The following is a 24,170-nucleotide window of genomic DNA, read 5'->3' as shown; positions in this document are numbered from 1 at the left end:
TTTTCTTATTTTAGTTTTTGTTAGTTTTAATAACATTTTTCACTAATTTTTGGAAATTATAATTCAAAATAATTAAATTATATAAGAATAGTCATGTTCGATTTTTAAAGTTCAAATATTACTTACAAACATATAAATTAAAATTTAAATTGTGAGCTTATTTTAAATAATTAAATAAAAGCTTTATAGATAGAGAGCACTTTTATTTTGAATTTGTAATAAAATTTTATTGAAAATACCTTTTAAAGTATTTTTAACAAAAGCTTAAAGTATTTGAAAATTTAATTGAAGTCATAATATTTCGGAAATACTAAGAAATAAGAAAATGTAAATTTACAGGTAGATAAATAGATAGATGAATATATTAGATAACTTACTGAAAGTTGTTTTATAATCTGTAAAAATTATTAAATATAAGCAGGTAATTGAGTTTTTATATTTTATTATGACTAACTAACTGATTACTCAAGTAGTTAGCTAGCTATATTCTTAGATATTCATAGATTGATTCTTTTTTTGATATATTTTGCTTTTGGAAGGAAGTATTGATTTATTTATTTATATAATTTAATTTATTCAAATAAGAGTAATTTACAATTATAATTTTTTGATTGTTTGATTGACTGAATGATTTATTTATTTATTTTTCTCACCTGCTAATACATCAAGTTTACATAATACATAATTTATCATTTTATATTTATTTATATTGCTTTATTAAACATTCATTTTTTATTTATTTAATGTTTGTGTTTGCTTGTGAGTGTGCTTAATTTTGTTTTTCTAAAGCTTTGATAACTTTAAACATCTTAAATTAAAAGATTGTTTGTTTTATTTGATTTTACTATAATTTACCAGTATACTTGTAATTTTTTAAATTTTATTGAGAGTTGTTAAAAATGCTTATTAATATATCTGTCTAATTTGTATTTATTAAAAGAAGGTAGTAAGTTTTAAAAATTCGAGGCATTTGCTTTCATTCTTCGGTAATCCATTTAATACGCTTACCATCTTCCCAAATACCTTCTTTCCTTTCGTTTGTGGGCAAAATAATAGCACCTTTTTTTAGAAACGAAATACTTAATCTAAGTAAAAATTGCAAAAACTAATTGAATGAATTTACCTTTTCCATGTTATTTTCCGTTGAGCCACTCGCCTTCGTATTTCTTACCATTTCCCCATTCAAATACACCAAAACCATGCTTTTTATCATCCAAGTATTCTCCTACATACCTCTTTTTATCAACCCATATGGTCTCTCCTCTTTTAAAATTTAAAATGAAAATTAATTTTTTATCATTTAAGATCCACAAAAAAATTAAACTTTTTGAGTGTGGTAAATTATTCTTAATGATTTGTTTTTAATGTAAATAAATTTAATCTAAATATAAAAGACTAATTACTTTCCATTCATTTTATTATTTCTCCATTAACCTTTATATATTTTTCCATCCTACCAATAATATTCTCCGTAACCAGAAATTTCATTATCTAAGAATTCTCCAATATATTTGCTCTTATCTGCAAACAAAAGAGTTCCACTACCATTTTTTTTACCATTTAAGTAGCTTCCTTCATAGCGAGCATTATCTGGCCAAGTTTCTATACCATGTCCATTTTATAAATCATCTTTCCATTCTCCCTCATATTTAGCGCCGCCACTGTGAAGATAAATACCTTTACCATTAGCCATATCATTTTTCCATTCACCTTCATAAATATCACCATCAACATGGACCAATTTACCAAATCCATGGGCCTTATCTTATAGCCATTCTCCATCGTAGTAGCTGCCATCTGGCCAAGTATGCTTTCCTTTGCCATCACGCATACCTTCTTTCCATTCACCTTCATATTTACCTCCATTTTTCATATTAATAACTTCTAATTTGATTCTCTTGTTCTTTCCAATAGTTGAATTAACAAGATCAATTTAAGAATCAGTTGGCTAATTATCCTCATGTAGAGACTTTTTAACAGATCCGCTTGCTTTTTTGTTGTATTAAAAAATAAAATTTTTAGTTGACTTCAGAGGAAAAGAAGAAATAATAGAAAAATAAAATTATTCAAAAATTAATAAGGGGATAAGTAAGTAGAATACAAAAAATAACTATAGCATGATAACTTATTTATAAAAGGAGTAGAAAGAATGAAAGAAAAGTGTCGATCTATCAAAAATGAAAATAATTTATTAAATTCTAGTAGTAATCAATCAATTAGTCAAAAGCAAAATCAAATTTTATTTATTTTTTCTCATTATAATAGCAATGACATATTTTATGGAAAGTAAAAGAGTGTTTAAAAATTAATAAATTTGTGAATAATTGCTTGATTAAAAAAATTAACTAAATTTTCTTCCAATTATTTTTTATTTTTAATTGATTTAGCAAAGAAAATAATATTTATTACATCTCTAAACAACAATCAATCAAACAAGCAAACTTAACTAATAAGGTAAAAACTAAAACTAGTTTTAACCAAAGTAAATAAATGGTTTTAAGAGCAACTAACTCAAATTATTATTTTGAAAAATCAAATTACACTCTAAAATTATTTTATTTTTTGCTGAATTTTTTAAAATTATAAATTAATATTTAAGATTTTTATTTATTACCTGTTTAACCATTTGCATTTATTTAATCTTTTAAAGATCTTTGTGGCTGGTATGGCTAAGAGTCGTATTCATTTTTATTTGACTCACCATTTTAGCTTTTTGCATTATAAACCTTTTAATTAATCTTTTCAGAAGATTGTCCTGCATCCTAAGCGGAAGTTATTCTACTCTAATTTTGATGATGATCTGTTTTACCATTAGGTATTGTTATGTATTCTGTATCTGGCTATCCTTTATTTGGATCGCAAGTACAAGTAGCACAATTTATGTTTCCCATTTAAATATAATCTATCAAACTATAATACTATCTCTCAATCTAATTGGCTGAACTGCTTCTAGTTAATTATCTATTTGATTTTTTACATTAAATATGTTTATATATTTGTTTGATAAATTCATTTTTTTCAAAAATTCAATATATTTTATTTGTTTCTCACATATAACGACAATATTAATCGTTGCTATCTAGGCTAATTTATAATATCAATTTGTTATATTTGCTGTAAGCGTTAATTTGCAACAAAACCTATCCAAGCTAAGCTACCTATTCTTAGTTATAGCTGAGATAGGCTTTCTCGCAATTCGCAGATTTTGTATTTATTTACTAAAATATAAATAATTTTACATGTTTATTCTCTCCTTTATTTAGCTGGTTTTCTTATTCTTTTTGTCTTTTAAGAATTACTAAAGTTTTTATTTTTTTTCTTTTAGAAAGCTTTAATGATTGTTAATTTATAGTTTTTTCTACTTATTAAGTTAATGCAAGGACTTTCTATTTATATTTTCCCCACAACAATTCTTTCTTAATTACTAAATAAATAAATACTGGGTGAAATAGGGAACCTTTTAATAAAATGCATGTCTTTTATATTTATTATTATTATTAAATTTTATAAGGTTTAGTATAATAAAAATTATATTGAATCGATTTCAAATTTTATTTATTTGTTTATGTTTGCCTACTTTCTTGCTTGCTTTTTAGTGTAAAAATTTTAGAATATAATGTATTCTTTTAAATTACTTTTATTCTAATTATTATTCAAACATATTATAACGTACATTTATTTACTTATTTATATATTTATATTTCTTTTTTATTCCCATTCCTTTATTTGTATTGCATTAAGTTTAAATAAGAAACATGCAAACAAAAGCACGAAACAAACTACTTTTCTAAAAATACAATAATGAAGAACGAAGTTTATATTTTAATTTAAGTATAGATATTCTTAATATACAAAAAGAAATTACGAATAAATTTTTATACTTAATTTCACATTATTTCCATAATTATAATGCTATTTTACTAATTTTAAAAATATGGAAAAAGTATCCATCCAATCTTCATTTTAAAATCATTTTTTTTCAAGAAAAAGCTCTCTTTATGATTCTAAAGTTAGAGATATTACAATTATATATTTCATGGCATTTTATTATTTAGATAATATAACTATTTTAAATGTTTGCGCTTTCAAAAGTTTTTATCAAATATTCACTTTTTTGGTATAAACTGTAAACTTTCAAAAGTTATTTAATAGAAATCGTTATTACTTATATTATTTAAGCTTACAGATTTAGGTTTAGATTATGGAGTTAATTCATTTTTATATACTTTTTCTTTAGCAGCATGTTTGCCTTTGCCACATCCTTTAGAACACTTTAGACATTTGCCACAACAATTATAATATTCATCGCCTCCACATGTTCTACAACTATAAAATTTCAAGTTCCCTTAATGATAAATACAAGAGCCCTATAATAATAAATATGTAATAAGTACAGTTATTGTTAAAGCAATGTAAAATGAGAATTTTATCAAAAAAATGTTATCTTAATTCAAAATTAAAATAAACTTATTTATGCATTTTAAAATAAATTATCAAAAATTTGAGATATTTTTATTACTTCTTCATTACATAGAGGAGAAAATCTCTACTTACAGTGGATACAATACTAAATAACTAAAAGTTTTGATTCTTTTTTCAAAACTTCTTCCCTTTTGTTTAAAGTATCAGAAAATAGTTTTTCAAGCTTTGCTTCATTCTATACTTGCTATTCAGATTCTGCTATGAACATTTATAAAGCTGCGTTTAAGTTATCTTTATCTTATTAGCTCAGCTTGCTATCGCCAGATTTTACTAAATTTTAAACAAACTAAAAATCATGGTCCTAAGTAAAATCTTAATTAGAGTTGTTAGATTTTTTTTCTTCCAATTCTATGAGAGGTTCTGACTTAATCGCTTTTTCAAAATTAGCATTTGTATTTATTTTTTAATCATGATGTCCAATTTTATATTTTTTAAAAATCTAATTTATTTTTGCATTTTTCTAATAGTAACCTTTTTAGATTTCTAAAATTTCCTATACTTTTGGTTGATACGTTTCAATTTTATGTTTATACTCATTCATATCTTTATCTAATAAACTTTTATGCTATTCTAAACTAGCTAGCTTTTATTTCCCCTCTTCTATTTTGGGTTTTAATTATTCACCTTCTAATGTCATATTTTCTTTTGGATAATAAATAAATGAATGATTGATTTTATTCCTTCCACAAATTTAATGAAAACTACCTATTGTTAATCTATAATTTTCAACTAATGCATCTACTTCTTCTGTGGAGAGAAAGGTGTCTTCTGAATTAGAATTCTTCCCTTCGTTATCTATTCTATTATGCATTTTAATATCTTTACTACTTATTTTACTTTGCTTTCTTATTTTAATTTTTTAGTATTAGAGTTATTTCGATTTTTCTTTCAAATCACGATATTGCAAATTGAAGTAAAATTAAAAAATTTATCAAAATATTTAAGTACCAACACCAAAAAAATACCGAATTGTTAATTTGTGTTTAAATTAAATCACTACATTTACTCTCTTTAATTTATCAATTATCAATATTTAAAACTCTGAAGTAAAGTAACTTTATCCAAATTATACTCGAAATAAATCATACCTAAAAAAAAAGTATTTTTTGAATTTTAAAAAGTAAAAAAAATATATATTTTTATTTTAATATTTTAAATTTAAAATTATGAAAATTGTGAAATTTTTTATCATCTTTTATTTAATTTTTTATAGGAAATAAGCTATAAATATTATGAATCAATGAATAAATAAATTTATTATTTTCTAAATTTTTATTAATAGATTTTATATATTAGAAACTTTGTAAATCATCGTATTCCTCTAAATAATTTGTACAATAGTAAATAATAATAATAATAATAAATTCATCCAAACTTGTTATTAACATCTTTATTTATTAACTATTTTATATTTTTATAAGCTTATCTATTTTCCTAATAAAAATAATTTATTCGTAATACCTGCAATCCTCTATTTAAAATCAGAAAAAATAATTTTTTTAAAAATAATAACTAAATATTAATTGATTAATTAATTTTTATTTTTATGTATTTTATTTATATTTAGAACAGAGCTTTTAAGATAGATATAAATACAAAATAATAAAAAATGTAAAATAAACGTGCTCCAATCTAATAAACTAAATTTATTAATATTACTTTTGTGTTAAAATTTTAGTTAAATAATTTATAAGTAGTTTTTATAGTATCAGGTCACCTTTATGATGGATGGGTATGTATAACTTGGATTTTTAATATAGTGTGGTTATTAATTTGAAATTATTTTTAGTGTTTAAAAATGTTTAGTAACTATCTATTGCTTTGAAAATAAAGATCAACTAAGGACAGCAATAGGAATAACTATTATTGCTATTATAACTACTAATAATAATAATAGTAAGCATTTTCTTTTTTTGTTTACTTCATTTAAAGCTTTAGCCTTTTCATAAAAAAGAAAATAAAATTCATATTAAAAAACTACTAAATCTACCTACCTCAGTGAGTTCTTTATTAGCTTTAATCACATTTTACTTCGTTGCTTACACATTCTCACCTATTTCGCATATCTAATCACCTTGTTCGACAACCAATTATTTTATGTCTTTCATGATTTAATCTACTTGTATAATATCTTTTTATACCTCTATTTTTTTAAATAAAAAAACTTTTTAATTAATTTTAAATTAATCTTTTGATACACTTTATTCCTTCATTTTTTTCTTTCATCATTTTATATTGAAATTCTAAATCAGGGTGTACTTCTTCTTAAGTTGGTTACTTTTGTCTTTATTGCATTTCTAAGTTTTAGTTAGAGGTTTATTTATTATTTTTTTCAATATCATCAATAGTATTTTCTTCATAGTAACTCTCTAAATTGCCATTAACAGAAGGATTTATGCTTGATTGATTTAATGCTACATTAAAAAATTAATTAATTACTAAATAAGGAAAAGTATTTAAATACAATTTTAAATTGTTTCTCTTCGTTAATCATATTCTAACTTTTTGAAATCTAAAAAGACTTGACACTGTTTCTAAAAGTCTATCGCAGACTATTAAAAAAATTATATTTACTTAAATTATAAAATAAATTTGATTTTAATTTTCTTAAAAGCTGATACCAGAAATAATCAAAATTTATTTTTGATACCTCTATTTTAATTTATCAATTCTTTTATTCTCAATAATAGATAGCTAAATGATCTAGCTATTTAAAGTTTACAAATGAAAAATTGTAATTTGAATTATTTTTACTCCTTCAAAATCCTTTTTGAGCTTTTCTGCTTTTGATCTATCCTGAATAGGAAATTTTATAGTCCTGAATCTATTTTGAATTTATTCTAACAATTCTACTCCCCTTTGCTATGACTGAAAAAAAAAAAAAAAAATTATATTATCACTTCCGTAATAAAATATAAAAATAAAACAAATATAATGATTTACTTTAGTGATTTATGCAGACTGAAGCTTATAATCTATTATTTAATAAATTAAAAATATAAATTTCAGAATCAATTAATCTAATTGTATAGTCTTAATGACCATAAATAGTAATTTTAATCATTAAAAATAAATTCTACTTGTCTAATTAAGATTCTATTTCATGATAGCTATACAATTATTGAATTCAGAAATAAGCTTCTATTACTAGTTAATTTCGCTCATTGCTTCAGTAGATTTGCTTCTTTAAATTGAGTTTAAGATTTTGCTAAAATTTTAAGGATTTATGCTTTAAGTTTTTACAAAATTGTAAATTTCGATTTATAAATAGTTTTACAAAGAAATTTGATCCTTTTAATAATTATGTGAAATAATTTAATATTTTTTTTCTCAAATCAAATAATAGATAGATAGATATATTTGTTAATCTGTCTGTAAGGAACAACCCTTTTTCTAAATTTTATAATTCTCAAAATTGAATGAATCATGAATGGTATTTACTTATGTGTTTTACTACAACTTTTTACTTATTGATTTATATTTGTAGTTCATTTTATAAATACTTAAGGCTAATATTTAATAAGAGTGTTTAATAAATTGAATTTGTAAAAGTGAGATAATCTAGATAAATCAAATCGTATTCACTCATTATTATTCAAAATTTTTTAATTTTATTTAGTTAAAAATATTTTATGTTTTTATAAAAAATAATATTTAAATATATAAAAGTTTAAAAAAATCTACTTGAATCAAAATAAAAGAATATAATTTTCATAAAAAATATATCTTAATTAAAATTAAATCTAAAAAATTAAATGTAAATACTCTTATTAATTTCTTTTATTTGATAAGATAAAAATATAAATTTAATAATTGTAAATTTAATATTTTTTTTATATCGAGTTAATCTTAAAGCAAAATCAATTTCTAAAAAATTTTTCAATAAAATTTCAACGTATTAATTTATTAATCTCTATCATAATAAAATTTAATTTATAAAAAATTAGTTTTATTTGAATAATAATTTTTTAACTAATTTAAAATTTAAATTATTAATTTCTATAAAAGACGATATAAATTCCCTTAAAAACTATTTACTAAAATGCTAACTAAATTTTATGAAATATCATATTTATAATTATTATCTTAAAATATGATTTATTTACTAATAATTTTTAATTTAACTAATTTGTGAGATTTAAAATATTTATTTTCATTTTTTTATTTTAAATCAATTCTTATCTTAATAAAATCAAATACTAATCTTTAAAATCAACCAGAAAAAATATTTTGAGATTAAAGTTTTTTTTAAAGTATTCTAAAAAAAATTCAACTAATTTAATTAGTTGACAATTATTGTTTTATGCTTTTAAAAATTTTTAGCTTATTAATAGAAAATAAAGAATGTATGCTAATGTAAATTGATTCATAAGATATAGAACTTTTGATAATGAAAGATAAGAAATATTGTTAAGTAAATCTTTTTTGAAATTTTTACTTTTAAAAAATCAAACAAAAGCTGATAGATTGATAGATAAATAGATAAATAATCAACTCTAATTAAATAACTTTATTTCTAACAATTATTTTAAAAGATAAAATTTTAAGTAGAATAATAAATATTTAATAAATGGGATAGTCATTAGGAAAAGAAGAAGTAGAGTAAACAAAGGAACTATTTTATAAGTAGTACTCTTTTATTGAAGATAAGCAAGATTTACATTATGGATAGATTAAGGTTTTCGAAAGAAATTATGAATTTGAAAATTCTCAATAGCTAAATTAAGATGAAGGAAAAGATACAAAAAAGTCTGCTAAGCAAAGATTGTATTAGAAGGCACGCACTTTAGCTATAAAAGAAAGTGTTTATTAAGATTTAGATACCATAGACAAGGACTTGGTGAATATGAAATAACTTATTCATATAACAGAAGAAAATCATAAAGAAAAGCGAACTAAGAATTTAATTGATGTATATGAGTACTTTATACAAACAGAAGAAAAATTTTGTAGTTCAGTATAAAGAATTTAATTAGTTATAGAATATTTGCAAAGAGACATATAAATTGAAGTAAAAACAAAGAAACTACAAAACTAAAGGTTTACTCCTCAAGAAATATTTACAATTGCTTTCAGTTGTATTAACTCTCTTTATAATTTGTAGCTTGTTAATTTGGCTCATGGCGATTTAAAGACATCTAATATTTTAGTTTCTGAATATTTTGAAATAAAACTTTTGCACCCACTAGTTAACAAAATAGTACCTAGCTTTGCTACTATGATTTCATAATTAAGTTATGGTGAGCACTTTGACACACAAGGAATTTATCTTTCTCCTTTATTGACAAAAGCTGTTTCCTAAAAAAATTATTAGCCTCAACACAATCCATTCAAATCAGACGTATTTACTTTAGGTAATATTTGAAATATAATAAATAAGTATATAAATGAATATTATCCTTTCAAAGATATCTAATACAAATTATAGTTTAGAGTTCAAATTAAAATAATTTTATTTGTAAATTATCTTAGGAATTATACTAATCGAATGCTGTAATCTAGGAACTGTCGATAATTTATATAATTATGAGGCAGGAGATTTTAATGAAAATTAGCTTAAGATTCATATGAATATAATTAAGAATTAGTATGGTGTAGATGTCCATGATTTAATTGCAAGAATGGTAAAAGTATAGGAATAAGATCGTCCTGATTTTATAGAACTAGCTACTTAGCTTAACATCATAAATTAAATGAATGAAGTATATAACTAATAACAGTAGATGATTGAATAGCAAGCTTCTTTAAAAGTTGCTCCTGCTTCTGATAAATATGGTGTTTCTCTTTTTAAAGCACTAAATACAGAGGCAGAAGAATATAATTATAGTTAGAAACAAAATTCTGCTTCTAATTCTTTTGTATAAAATAACAATTAGAGCATTACAGCAGCAAGTAGTGCTCTTAACCCAAATAATAGTTTGAATTAAAATAATATAACTTCATCATAATAACCTAGCACAAATATTTAATCTCCAAATACTTTTGCATAATAAAGCTCCCAGTCATCTTAAATAGCTGCTACTTAAAGTTTCTCTTTTTAAGGAAATCCAAATAATTTAGAAAACACTAATAATCCAACTCAAGTTAAACCTAATGCATTTTTCCCTTAGTATTCTTAAAATTAGATAGCAGCCTCTACCTATTAGCAAAATTCTAACTAGCAATATTAGAGTTAATAGGTTTCTATTCCACCAGCAAATCCCAAAAACTAGAATTTATCAAGGTAATAGTCGCAAGACGTTCTCTAAAACTAAGTTATAAATTAATCACATAATTTTGGTAATATCAACTAAACCCCAATCAGTGGGGTAACTTTAGTTAAGAATAGCAGTTAAACTACAAACTCTAATTACTAACCAACATTACTTTAATATCATCTTAAGCCCCCATCAGTTCCTTATAATATTTAAAATCAGTAAGGCAATAATGTACCAGCTAATCCAAACTTATAGTAACAATAACAATTTAATAGTAATGGAAGCACAAACTTATCTCAAATAAATTCCGGCTAGGTTTAGTAAAGCTATTCAGGAATAACTCCAATTTAAAGTTCCAATTAATAGTAAAGCTATTAATTTTCTAATAATTTGATAGGAAATTAAATTAATTTATAGAATTAACCATAAAAACTATAACCACCTCCAACAGATTAAAATCTAGGTCAAGCAAACTATTAAGGATTTACAAACTTTAGTTTGCCAGGCTATGACAACAATAATGCAGGTATTAATTTATAATATAATCAGATTTCTCAGCCTTAGACTAATAATGGCTAAAATTATCAAATTCCAGAAGATGTATAAAAAATTATAAATGAATTTAAAGAAAAATAAAAAATAAACGATTAAATATACTCTGAAAAAGAAAAGCTGTCTTAAAGTAATGTTAAGTACTAAGTAATTCCAAAATAAGAGAGTCCTAATAAAATTGAGCAAAATTCCAGCAGAAGTGTAGTAAATATATCACCTTAAAATAATAATAATTTAAGTGGATAGAGCAATACTCAATTCAACATCTATCCTGACTAAAAATAATTTACAAATATCTAAGTTTCATAGCAATAACCTATTTAAAACTTGACTTATTAATAGCAAGAATAAATTGCATAGTAGTTGCTAGGAAATAACATATAAAATCCTGTAATCCAATAGTCTGCATTTTCTAATCCGATGACTACTAGCTAGCTTTAAGCTTAATAGCTGGCCGGATTGACAAATAGCTAAAATTAATTCATTTTAAGAAGCTAAAATCAATAACAGTACATATAATAACCTCCCCAATAATAGCTCATATAAGCTCCAACTTAAATATAAGGAAATTAATTTTATGCAGCTCTTCAATAGAATTAGAGCTTTAATCCTATGAGTGTCTAACCTTAAGGTAAAAATAATTAAAAATTTTATTAAATTAAACCTGTTTTTTATTAAAAGCAACAAATGTTTTCACTTCTACTGATTCATAAAGAAATAAATATGAGCATATTCATGAAACTTATGATGATTCATCACATTATATTGGTGAAAAATTAGGTAAAGTATTTAATAAAAATAGATTATTTTATTAAAGATATAATTTATCTGTAAAGGTGGTTTAAGGCATGGTACTGGAAAATTTTTTTATGCTGATGGAGGGTACTATGAAGGAGAGTGGTGTGAAGGTAGAATGGAAGGTTTGGGTACTTTGTATTATCCTTCTGGAAGCTTGGCTTATCTAGGATAATGGAGAAATGATTAGTTTAATGGAAAAGGCACTGTTTATAATGAATCTCCTGCACAAATTATTGGAGAGTTTGATTATACAAATTTTGATAATCTTGGAGAATATTGGGTTAAATACGAAGGTATTTAATAAAAAAACTTTAATTAATCTTTAATTTTTTTAAAATTAAAAAATTAGGTGATTTTAAAGATGATAACAAGGAAGGGATAGGAACTATATATCTCTCAAACGGAGATAGGTTTACAGGAAATTTCAATAATGACTTTGTTCATGGATAAGGAACCTATTTTAGAGAGAATAAAAATCCTGTTTCTGGTATTTGGGATTGCAACCATTTAATATAATATTTATGATAAAAATTAAATTAATAATTTAATATGTTTATAGTTATAAAATATAAATTTAGTTAAAATTTATCTTTAAAAATTTTTAAGTGTCTTACCTTAAAATATTCATCAATGCTTTTAAATATTATAAGGAAAGATTTTCCTTGCTAGGCATAGCAAAAACAATCATTTTAGAATTTAAAATGTATGTTCAACTTATTTTATTAGATGACTTTTTAAATATTTTAACATTTTAAAACAATTCACTATTCTAATTTTATAAAAATTTTATATAAAAAATAAAATTTTACTTTCTTACTTCTTTACTTTTAGCTTTAATGAAAAAAAATGAAAATCTTTTGATAGTTTCTCAAATAAAACAAATTTTACTTACGTATCCTCAAATCAAAAATCGGATCAATAAAAATAAGTATTGATAATTTTATTTATTAAATTAAAAAGATTTTTACAAAATAGCTTAAAAGTTAAATGGATACTAAGAATTAAAAGCCAACAGAAAGTAAGTTTTAAAAGCCAATTTGTTTAAAGTAGTAAATAATGTTTTTTGCTTTACAATCAAAAACTTAGGCTACATATATCCTCCTGCTCCCTTTACTGAGAGAGGCAAGCATACTTGTTTAGATATTCATGTTAATACAAATAGGATCTTATACACTTCAGCAAATATTGTAGTTATTAGAGACTTAAATGATTTTTCTAAAGTACATGCTGTTTTTTCAGAGCACAAACACAATACAACAGCAGCTAAATTCTCTCCAAATGGAAATTATGTTTGTTCAGGAGGTAAAATACTTCATCTATATTTATTTATCACAATAATGTATGTAATATTTATGAATTATAACATAATTTAGATGAAAAGGGTTTTGTAATTGTTTGGAATGCAGTTGGTAATAACTAGAATATTAAGAAATAATGGGATTTCCCTTAATTGAATGGTGCAATTAGAGATATAGACTGGACTTTTGACAATGAAAGAATAGCAATTGCAGGAGAAGGTTAGAAAGTTATGGCTAAGGTATTCTCAGCCGATACTGGTTCACAATTAGGTGAAATTAGTGGCCAATCAAAGAACTTATTAACTTGCTCTTTTAAACCTTCTCGTCCATTCCGTTTAGCTACAGCAGGAGAAGAATATGCTGTTTAATTTTATGAAGGACCACCTTTTAAATTTAAAAGAGCTCACAAAGTAAAATATTTAAATATAAAATTATATTAAAAATGAGGATACTATAATCTAATAATTTTTTAATATCTTGTTAATTATTAGCCTCATACATCATTTATTAACTGTTTAAGATTTTGCCCTAAATCTGAAAAATTTGTTACTGTATCCTCTGATAAAAAAGTCTTCTTATATGATGCAGTAAATGGTGAGTTAATTAAGGAGATATTTGCCAACGGACACACAGGAGGTGTCATTTATTGCGATTGGCTTGAAGATGGTAACACTTTAGTAACAGCTTCTTCAGATAAACTTGTGAGAATTTGGAGCTTATAAGATGAAAAACTTTTAAAAACACTTAGAGTATCAGAAAATCCTTAGGTTGAGCATTAACAAGTAAAGAATCTATTTAAATTTAGTAAAATTTATATAATAATATACTTAATTTAATAAATAAATAGGTGTCTGTAAAAGTAAGCAAATAAGATGTTTACTCAATTACATTGAACGGACATATAAATGTTTGGAAAAATGCACATTAATTAGAAGATAATTCTCTACCTACAACAATATTAGTTGGTCATTAAAATTCAATAAATCACATTTCTTAACTTAAAACTGGACAACTCATTTCTTCAGATATTAATGGAAGAATTAGTAAATTTTTTTTAGATAGAAAAGAATCTTACATTTTAAAAATTTAGTTATTTGGGATAATAATCACATCCCAAGATTACCTGATGGAAAATAGCATGAAGCAGGAATAGTTAAATTTAAAATTAGTAAGGATTCCACAAAAGTATTTTCTATTTGCAATGCTTAAAAATTAAATATTCTTGACTTGACATCATTTGCATTTGGGTAAATTATTAATTGCATAAATAGTTTGTTGTTTTATGTCCTTTTTTTTTAATTTATAGAGAATAAGTTGCTGTTTAAGGAAAGACAATTGATTTAGTGTCAAGCAAAGTAGATGATAACACTGTCTATCTTTTACAAGAAAATTTGATTAAGATTTACAAAAATAAAGAACAAACTGGTGAAATCAAATTTTAGCACTCCAGTACTGTTTTTGACATTTCAGAGAACGATTCTATGTTTGCAATTGGAAACGATGTATTTTTTTTATATAAAATAAGTAATTTAGTTATAAAACATAATTTAATTAAATACAGAAAGGATAAATCTTATTGATAAATCTTTAAGGAGAAAAAATTGGCATATTAGAAAATTACCCTTAAAAAATAACTGCTATTTCTTTTTCACATGATGGAAAATTGCTTTTATGTGGTGATTCAGGATTTAGAGTCAATGTCTGGGATGTTGAAAAGAAAGAAGTAAATTTTAACAATAAATTATGAATAATTAAATAAATAATAAATACAAATTTTTTTATAAATAATAATAGTCGTTAACTTAAAAACTTGCATATAGCTCATAAATGATTACAAGTGTTAAATTTAGTTCAAATGGTTAATATATTTTGACAAGCTCTCTTGACAATAAGGCAATTATTTATGAATCAGCTACTTTCAACAAAGTCGAATCTTTCGACTTCGTTCATAAAAGGGGAATGAATAATGCCATATTCGGATAAGATGGACAAAGTATTATTACATGTGGTTCAGATAATTTAATTAAGGTCTTTAATACTAAAAGCCAGTTTAATGTTTGAAATATTTGAATATAAAAAAATTAATTATTGAATTATAAATATTTTAAGAAAAGAATATGATAAATATCTCACAAATGCTTATTATATTAATTTTTGATTGGTATAAACTTTATGATTTATATGACGTAAAAAATATACAAGTGTTTGAAAATTTATTTTAACATATGGTCAGCAAAATGTTATTTCTAAATTACAAAATTTGATTGCTTGTTTGTTTGATTGATTGATTAAGTTTTTCTATTAATTTGATATACAAATTCTACATAAAATTACTAAATTGAATAAAACAATTTCATAGAATTAATGGATTCTTAATAATCTGTAGAGTGGAGCTCAATGTCTTTTCAGGACAAGCTGAAATATTTGAAATAACTGACAGATGATCAGCTTTATGATTTAGTATTAACTTCATTAATCACATTTACCATAATAAAATCATGAAATAATAAGTATGTTAATTAAAAAAAATTAGTCTTATGAATACCTAAATAAATTTATAAAAGAAGAACAAGCGTAAGACAATTAGATTAGATATTATTTGGTTAAAGCTTTAAAAAAATACAATATTATGCTACGCATTTATTTTAGTTTGATTTATTAACAGGTATTTCATCTAATATTTTTTATGTTTTTAGAAATTTGCAAATAATGGATCCGAATGACAAAAAGAAATTCGAAGATTTAAGGAAAGACATTGAAGAAACAATTTCAGATATGAATTTTTAATTAGATGAGATGAAAAATTCTTAGCATTCAGATTCGCATCAAATAAATAAAAATTTAGTTATTAGCTATAAAATATTTGAAAAAACCAATACAGTGTCAATTAGAGCCTAAGCTGAGCTAGATATTCCTTGGTTTAATTTAGTAGCACTTGTTTATGAAATAGATTTATTTAAAAATTGGTTTCCTTTCTGTAAACATGCCTACACAGTAACTAAGAACTTCAATTAAATTAAATATAAATTTTGAATTTTCTATTTCTTTTGCTTTTTGAAAGTGTATTTATTTTCTTCTCTAACTTTTACTTTTTTCAGATTAAAAAACCGAAGAAAGGTGAAAAAATTGGATATTTTGAAATGAACCTTCCATTTATTTCAAATAGAGAAGCCTATATTTAAGGAGTAGGAATAGATAGACTAGAAGTGAATGGTACTATTTTAATTAAATGCAAGACTATTCATGATGATCAATAGCTGCTAAAAGAACTAAATATTAACCTTAGTGAATCTAAAAATGTTTAAGTATAGCTTAACTTTTTTGCTTGCGAAATCTTCCCTGTTCCAGGATTCAAGTATTTAATTTCAAATAACTATTACCGTTTGTTTGTCCGTGGATTTTAATTTTTTGATAACCTTTATTTTGTTTCCTTAAATTTTTGGCTATTTTATGAGTGCCTAAAAATTTAATTACTCTGTAATTATGAGTTAAATAATTTTAAGAATGACATCACTAAAATCGCGTATGTATAATACATTAATACTATTCGGTATAATTACAACAAAATAGATATCAAAAAGTAATATAATATATGATATCATTATTAACAGATGCAATAAATATGGTGTCACTTTTTGCATTAATTATATATATATAGAAGATAATGAGAAATAAAATATTTGGTAATTAATGAAATGCAATAATATTTCTCTACATTTTTCAATTACACAATTACTAAGAAACATATTTATTTTCAATATTTCACAAATGAATATTCTTGTCGTTTTTAAATTAATAAAGGAACAAAGTCAAAATTACAACTATTTCAAATGTTGATCCGAAAGTTAAATTCTTGCCTAAATGGATGCTTAATTTTTTTGCAAAAAAGGTGAATTATTTGATAATCTTCAGCTCTGAACAGAATTCTAAAAAAAACTCATATTATTTTAAAAAAAATAGTTTGGTACATACTTAATGGAGAAGATATTTAAGTTAGCATCTGATATTAAAGTAAAATACTATTTTTAAACGAAATCATTTAAATACTTTTCACACAATAAATAAAAATTGATAATTGCATGATAAAGTAAAGATATGATTTATTGCTCACCTATTCATATCAATAAATTTTTATTTTTGATTAACTCCCCAATCTAAAAATATTAATATCAAATAGTTTACTGATTTTTAAATATTAATATGTGATCACTTGAATAGACTAGACTTATCTTTTTGCTCCAATTATCTAATTTTTTTTTCTATTTTTATATTTATCTAAATGAAAATTTATTCATGCATGATTATAACTTACTTATATTTGCAATATGTTCTTTGAAATTATTATTGATCATCACTTACTCCACTCTAAATCAAAAAAGAAAAAAATAACATAAAATTGATTTTTTTTATTTAAAAATTTTTAATAAATAGGGCACAGAGTGGGAAAAAGCTATAAATGCTCCAGAGAATTAAGAATTTTACTAATGGGTATCTTAAAGAGTCTAACTGCATGAAGAAAAAACTCTTTAAAACAATTAACAAACCAAAAATTAATAAAAATGATAAATAGTTGTTATATATGTATTATATACCTATATTTTTAAATATTAAATAATAATTACAACATACTTAGTATTTCAGTTTTTATTTTTAATTTTAATATAGAATAAAACAACTAACATTCTTATCTGCTTTAAAGGATACAAATCTTTAATTAAACACCCAATAAAATAAATTATCTTCTAGAATAATATAGAGCATTAGCTGTTTAGGCTCAAACAATTTTCATAAGCTAAAAATGCAATTGTATTAAATGGTATAATACTTTTTAATTCATGATTTTTTTAAAAAATATTTGGATAAAACATAAAAAATTATTAAAAAACTGCTAAAAATAGACAAACTTCCTTTATCTGAAAAAAAGATATTTGTAGAAAAATAAAAACTTACGTTTTTTTACTTCATTTATATCCTAAAATGTAATTTATTTGATAATCTTTCACTTAAACACAAGATTATCGTAAAAATAAATGATATCCTTGCTGTAACTAAAAACATTGTCAATTTATACAAAATTTTAGTTTTATACATTTAAATGCTATTTTAGTAATATTCTGATCTGCTTTCAATAACTAATTTCTATTGATTCAATAAAATTTGATTAATATATTATAAAATAGTACGTAAAATATTTCGAAAAAAGAAATATGCTTTGAGGTGGGTTCTATTTTAGATTTTTTGCAGTTCTGTATATTTTGCCTTAAAATATTATTCATATATCTAATTTATTTAGGATCTTAAAATAAGATTCATATATCCAATTCATTTACTATCTTTCCTATTGTTATATGTAATATGCTGTTCATTTTTTTAAATAATATGAATTAATTTATTGTTGACGTCATTGTAATTTATTCAATCTAATCTAAATTAAAAACGGTATTTTTAAATTATTGTTCAAATATTTAAAACCAATCCCAAATATCACAAATTTTATAATTATTTAATCAAAATTAATTTAAAATAATTTGTGAAGGTAAACCTAAAACAAAAATGGCTCAATCTTAATTCACTAATCTTAGAAACTTTAACTATTATGACTTCCTAAGTCACTTAGATGATCACACCATTGCAGAATACATTTGGATTGATGGTACTGGTAAGAACTTACGTTCTAAGACAAAGGTATATGAAAGAAAACTCACTAAATTAGAGGAATTCGAATGGTGGACCTATGATGGCTCTTCTTGTAACTAGGCTACTACTGGAGATTCAGAAATTTGGTTAAAGCCCGTCTTTTTCTGTGTTGACCCTTTCAGAAAGGGTGTGACTGCTTATCTTGTCCTTTGTGAAACCTACCTCTCTGATAAATAAAATCCTGCTAAAGGTAACTTTAGATACATTGCTGAGAAGGTTATGAATGAAGCAAAGCATGAAGACCCTTGGTTCGGAATTGAATAGGAGTATTTCTTATTTTCTAGAACTGGTACTACTCATGCTTGGCCTTTAGGTTGGCCTGATGGTGGTTATCCTTTCCCTTAAGGAAGATATTACTGCTCTGTTGGTGACTTCAACTGCTTTGGCCGTGCCATTACTGAAGCCCATATCAGATGTTGCCTTGCTGCTGGTATTAAAATAGCTGGTATCAATGCTGAAGTTGCCCCAAGTTAGTGGGAATACTAAATTGGTATTACAAAGGGAATACAATGTGGTGATCACATGTGGATGTCAAGATACATTTTGCTCAGACTTGGTGAAGAAATGGGTGCTCATGTTGTATTTGAACCTAAGCCTATCAAGGGAGACTGGGTAAATAAATAAATTCTACTTATTGTTTTTATTAAAATTAAAAAAATTTCATTATTTTAATTATTTTTTACTAATTTTAGAACGGTTCCGGAGCTCACACAAATTATTCTACTAATTCTACTAGAGCTGAAGGTGGTCTTGACTTTATTTTATAAAATCATTTACCAAAGTTAAGAGAAAAGCATCTTGAACACATAACAGTTTATGGTGAAGGTAACAAGCATCGTTTGACTGGATCATATGAAACTAGTTCAATTCATACTTTTAGTTATGGTTTAGGAAGTAGAAGTTGCTCTGTTAGAATTCCAGTTTATACTGCAGATCTTAAAAGAGGTTATTATGAAGATAGAAGACCTGCTTCCAACATAGATCCTTATTTAGTTAGCGCTATTTTAGTTGATACTACAGTATTAGATTCAAGGTATTGTGATACTATAGTAGCAGCATACAAAAAGTTTAGAAAAGAATAAGGAGGTGAAGAAGAATCATCTTGTTGATTGATTAATTGATTGGGTTGGTTGCTTTGACATAGTTAAAAAAATTTCAAAATAATAAAAAGTATAAAAAAAGATTAAATATTAAAATAATTAATTAGTCGTATCTTTTTAATATAAAACAAGCAGCTGTATTTTTCTTATATTTTTTAATTAATTTCCAACAAACCATTCAATTTTTTTTATTACTTTAATTAATTATTTTAAAAAAGTATTGATTTAATGATCAAAACCCCAACCATAAAAAAAGATAAATTAAAATTCTACTCCTACTCGTCTTATGGGATATTTAAGATTATCAAATATTTCAAATGAAAAATTTTATTTAAACGAAGAAGTAAGTTTGAATGTTTGATTTCTGAAATAATTTTCTTAAATAATTTAACATATTTTCATTTATTAATAGTCCGAAAAATTTTCAATACTACTGCAGATACTTTGGATCAAATTTTTTCAGTAGAACCACTTATAAGTTGTTTTCTCATTAATTTTAATCAAGTAAAAAAATAAAGTAATAGGTGTTTTATAACTGAATCAATAAATTGAGATTATAATGGGTTAATTGATGTAAAAATGTGTCCATTTATTGTAAAATTCTCAATTTTTTTTTTAATATGAAATTAGACACCTTTTGTTTTTAGCTCAATTATATTACCTTGCTTTTTTCATTTTTTTTAGCCTGAGTGTTGTGTTCTATTTGATAAAATAGTTGCGTCACATTTATTTTGTTAAATATGAAAAAAATGATGTATTTAAATTTATAAAAATAGATCAGCTAAATTATTGATCGGATATTAACAGTATGAATTAATAAACTTATTTCTAGAGACAGGAATACACTTTTCTTTCATAAAAAAAGTAATTATTCATAATGGATGCTGAGTTATCAAATATTATCTTAATTAGGAACTATCGCAAATAATTTTAATGCTATATTTTGATTAGGTAAAATCTTTTATTCGTTTTCCCTTGTTAGGTAAAGTAAATTTGGATCTTTCTTCACCTTTTAAAGTGAGCTACAAAATAAAATATTTATAACCTAAATTTCTCCAATTAGATCAAAGAGTACAATTTTATGTATGACCTCATACTTTCCTATGAAGTAAGTAAATTGGTATATAAAAAATAAATTTACCTAATTTGTTTAAGATATAAAGCTTGCAGCAAACCATTTTTGATAATAGATATCGAAGAGAAAAAGTATACAAGATTTTTATTAGAAAAGTCATTAAATTTTAATGAATTAAAATTTAAATTTGATATTTTATTAGGACAGTGATACAACTATAAAGTTTAATAGCTAATAATTATAACATTAGGATATTTTATAATTAGATCATTAATCAGTAAATACTAAATAAATTTGTGTATAATGATCTAATAATCTTGCACATTATCAAAATTAATTTTGAGAAATTTAAACTAGACACGCTTTTAGCTATTAATAGAAAAGGATGCATTTTTATCCAAATTATAAAAAAAACTAGCAAATATGTTTAAGTCAGCAAGAAGAAGTCCCTGCTTTAAGCTTTAATATAATAATTAATGTAAAACATCAAGCATAAAATAAATTTAATATATTATAATAGCAAATTATTTATTTATTAAATTAAATAATTATTTAGGAATAAAGTTTAAAAAGTATCAAAATCAAGGAATTTAGACATTAATTTAAGAATATTTAATAGTGTAAGATTTAAAAAAAGGAAAAAGCAATAAAAAGGATTTCAAAAATAAGAATAAGCAAGGGCGTCTAATAAGGATATAGGTGAGATTTGAATTAAAAGTAAATGAAATATTTATTAGAAAAAAGTTAGTTAGTTATTTCTTTTGTTTATTTATTGACTTACGTATTTATTTGATGAAATGAAAAATGGTAGTATTTGATTCGCAATTATTCGTAATGATAAAAAATATTTGACGATATAATAACGGTATACAAAGCGATTTAGATTGAATGACTTTTTGATGAATCAAAATGATTTGCTCTATTTTTTATTTAATGTATTTAAATATCTCCTAATATATATCTTGCTAGGTAGGTATTTAATTAATAAGTAATATTTATTAAAGATAAATAAATTAATTAAAAATCAAATAGCTAAAGCATTAAACAAAAAAACAAATATAGATAAAATAGATCCAATAAATAAGATGTCTCACAACGCCTAATTCACTAATTTGAGAAACTTCAACTATTATGACTTCTAAACAGACATGAGCAACCATACATTGGCTGAATACATTTGGATTGATGGTACAGGTAAGAATCTTCGTTCCAAAACTAGAGTTTATGAAAAGAAAATTGAAAAACTTGAAGACCTCGACTGGTGGACCTATGATGGTTCTTCTTGCAGCCAAGCTGTTACTGGAGATTCCGAAATTTGGTTAAAGCCTGTCTATATGTGCAAAGATCCCTTCAGAAAGAATATTCATGGTTTACTCGTTCTCTGTGAAACATACTAAGGAGATAGAACTACTCCTGCTAGAGGTAACTTTAGATACCTAACAAAGAAAATTATGGATGAAGCCTAACACGAAGAACCCTGGTTCGGTATTGAATAAGAATACTTCTTATTCTCAAGAACAGGAACTACTCATGCTTGGCCCTTGGGATGGCCTGAAGGTGGTTTCCCTAACCCTTAAGGAAGATACTACTGCTCTGTTGGTGATTTCAACTGTTTTGGTCGTGCAATTACTGAGGCTCATATCAGATGCTGTCTTGCTGCTGGAATCAAAATTGCTGGTATAAATGCTGAAGTTGCACCTGGTTAATGGGAATACTAAATTGGTATTACTAAAGGTATTGAATGTGGTGATTAAATGTGGATGTCTAGATATATTTTACTTAGACTTGGTGAAGAAATGGGTGCTCATGTTGTATTCGATCCTAAGCCTATCAAGGGAGATTGGGTAAATATTTTAATTTTTTTATAAAAAAGAGAAATCCTAATTGTGTTAAAAAAGCATAATCATAAGCATAAAATTTGATAAGCTAATCTAATTCATTTTTAAAGCAAATAATTCAAAAGTAGTTATTCCTTAGTTTAAAATATTTTTATAAATAAATAAATAGAATGGTTCAGGAGCCCACACCAATTATTCAACAAATAAGACAAGAGCAGATGGTGGTCTTGATTATATTTTGAATAATCATCTTCCTAAGCTTAAAGAAAAGCACTTAGAACATATTTTGGTTTATGGTGAAGGTAACAAGGCTCGTTTAACAGGTTCATACGAAACTAGCTCTATCCATACTTTCAGCTATGGAGAAGGTAGCAGAGCATCTTCTGTAAGAATCCCTGTCTACACTACAGGCTTAAAGAAAGGTTATTATGAAGATAGAAGACCTGCCTCTAACATAGATCCTTACTTAGTTAGTGGTATTTTGGTAGACACTACTGTCCTTGACTCCAAGTATTGCGATGAAATCGTTGCTGCATATAAAAAATTCAGAAGATCCTTAGTTGATGTTACTGAGTAAGACTAAGAATGATTTAATAATTGATATATATACAAATTATATAATAAATAAATAATTTAAGTTAATAAAATATACCACACACTAAATAATAAATAATTTTTTATATACTTATTTTATCTATACTTTGCATTATAAAATTTGCCATCTATCTTCAAATAATCCTCTAATAAAAATTATTTTTCATTTTCAAAGAATTTCATGAAATTATTGATTAAATTAATATGAAGTTAAGTAAACTTGTTAATGTTAAAACTAAATATCTTATATAAAGGTTTTTACTTTAGATTAAATAAATAATACATAGCAAGCTTTTATTTTTAATTAAATAATGACAAATTATTGTTTATTAAAACTGTAACAAGATATTTTAAATAAAAACTTTATCAAAAAAGTTTAATTACACTAATTTTAAGCTAATTAAATTATTTCTTCCCTAGTACTATTTTTTAGTTTATCTTATCTTTCATGAGTAACTTTAAATATTACTGTCTTAAAATTTTGAAATATATCTTCTCAATGATATTTAGATTAAACAAATGGGGGTTGGGGTTGGGGT

At 23.8% G+C, this 24,170-nt stretch overlaps 8 protein-coding genes across 8 annotated transcripts; 5 read left to right on the top strand and 3 right to left on the bottom strand. All coding sequences in view use genetic code 6, as the record gives it.

Moving 5' to 3' along the window:
* Positions 1 to 275: 275 nt before the first annotated feature.
* Positions 276 to 3,583, bottom strand: TTHERM_01084170 (MORN motif protein). The gene is made up of 5 exons (XM_001030413.4): positions 3,240 to 3,583; positions 2,615 to 2,961; positions 1,404 to 1,989; positions 1,124 to 1,263; positions 276 to 1,059 (listed from the first exon to the last, which is right to left on the bottom strand). The coding sequence occupies exons 2-5, from the start codon at positions 2,889 to 2,891 to the stop codon at positions 977 to 979; spliced, it is 1,086 nt and encodes a 361-aa protein (XP_001030413.3). The 5' UTR covers positions 2,892 to 2,961; positions 3,240 to 3,583; the 3' UTR covers positions 276 to 976.
* Positions 3,584 to 4,106: 523 nt separating this feature from the next.
* On the bottom strand, positions 4,107 to 5,293 carry TTHERM_01084160 (cell wall protein, putative; the record flags this gene model as incomplete). The annotated part of the gene is made up of 3 exons (XM_001030412.3): positions 4,107 to 4,367; positions 4,520 to 5,124; positions 5,188 to 5,293. 3 exons carry the CDS (start codon positions 5,291 to 5,293, stop codon positions 4,107 to 4,109), a joined length of 972 nt encoding a protein of 323 aa, XP_001030412.2.
* A 1,023-nt stretch (positions 5,294 to 6,316) lies between these two features.
* On the bottom strand, positions 6,317 to 7,647 carry TTHERM_01084150 (SNARE domain protein; the record flags this gene model as incomplete). The annotated part of the gene is made up of 7 exons (XM_001030411.2): positions 6,317 to 6,421; positions 6,477 to 6,625; positions 6,681 to 6,896; positions 6,947 to 7,034; positions 7,237 to 7,350; positions 7,426 to 7,457; positions 7,563 to 7,647. 7 exons carry the CDS (start codon positions 7,645 to 7,647, stop codon positions 6,317 to 6,319), a joined length of 789 nt encoding a protein of 262 aa, XP_001030411.2.
* Positions 7,648 to 9,052: 1,405 nt separating this feature from the next.
* Positions 9,053 to 12,554, top strand: TTHERM_01084140 (protein kinase; the record flags this gene model as incomplete). The annotated part of the gene is made up of 5 exons (XM_001030410.1): positions 9,053 to 9,836; positions 9,955 to 11,862; positions 11,913 to 12,011; positions 12,068 to 12,322; positions 12,379 to 12,554. The coding sequence occupies 5 exons, from the start codon at positions 9,053 to 9,055 to the stop codon at positions 12,552 to 12,554; spliced, it is 3,222 nt and encodes a 1,073-aa protein (XP_001030410.1).
* A 462-nt stretch (positions 12,555 to 13,016) lies between these two features.
* On the top strand, positions 13,017 to 15,388 carry TTHERM_01084130 (66 kDa stress protein; the record flags this gene model as incomplete). Its single annotated transcript, XM_001030409.3, has 9 exons — positions 13,017 to 13,047; positions 13,116 to 13,331; positions 13,403 to 13,737; positions 13,819 to 14,109; positions 14,175 to 14,370; positions 14,418 to 14,574; positions 14,634 to 14,829; positions 14,889 to 15,050; positions 15,122 to 15,388. 9 exons carry the CDS (start codon positions 13,017 to 13,019, stop codon positions 15,386 to 15,388), a joined length of 1,851 nt encoding a protein of 616 aa, XP_001030409.2.
* Positions 15,389 to 15,691: 303 nt separating this feature from the next.
* Positions 15,692 to 17,890, top strand: TTHERM_01084120 (START-2 domain protein, putative; the record flags this gene model as incomplete). Its single annotated transcript, XM_001030408.2, has 7 exons — positions 15,692 to 15,787; positions 15,861 to 15,901; positions 16,024 to 16,321; positions 16,426 to 16,682; positions 17,129 to 17,216; positions 17,288 to 17,338; positions 17,759 to 17,890. The coding sequence occupies 7 exons, from the start codon at positions 15,692 to 15,694 to the stop codon at positions 17,888 to 17,890; spliced, it is 963 nt and encodes a 320-aa protein (XP_001030408.2).
* A 990-nt stretch (positions 17,891 to 18,880) lies between these two features.
* Positions 18,881 to 20,133, top strand: TTHERM_01084110 (glutamine synthetase; the record flags this gene model as incomplete). Its single annotated transcript, XM_001030407.3, has 2 exons — positions 18,881 to 19,636; positions 19,717 to 20,133. 2 exons carry the CDS (start codon positions 18,881 to 18,883, stop codon positions 20,131 to 20,133), a joined length of 1,173 nt encoding a protein of 390 aa, XP_001030407.1.
* Positions 20,134 to 22,098: 1,965 nt separating this feature from the next.
* On the top strand, positions 22,099 to 23,626 carry TTHERM_01084100 (glutamine synthetase; the record flags this gene model as incomplete). Its single annotated transcript, XM_001030406.3, has 2 exons — positions 22,099 to 23,043; positions 23,207 to 23,626. 2 exons carry the CDS (start codon positions 22,099 to 22,101, stop codon positions 23,624 to 23,626), a joined length of 1,365 nt encoding a protein of 454 aa, XP_001030406.2.
* Between the last annotated feature and the right edge of the window lie 544 nt (positions 23,627 to 24,170).

The sequence above is a fragment of the Tetrahymena thermophila genome (assembly GCF_000189635.1).
Source record: "Tetrahymena thermophila SB210 genomic scaffold scf_8254469, whole genome shotgun sequence".
Lineage (NCBI taxonomy): Eukaryota > Ciliophora > Oligohymenophorea > Hymenostomatida > Tetrahymenidae > Tetrahymena > Tetrahymena thermophila.
This window is presented reverse-complemented; position numbering and strand designations above follow the sequence as displayed.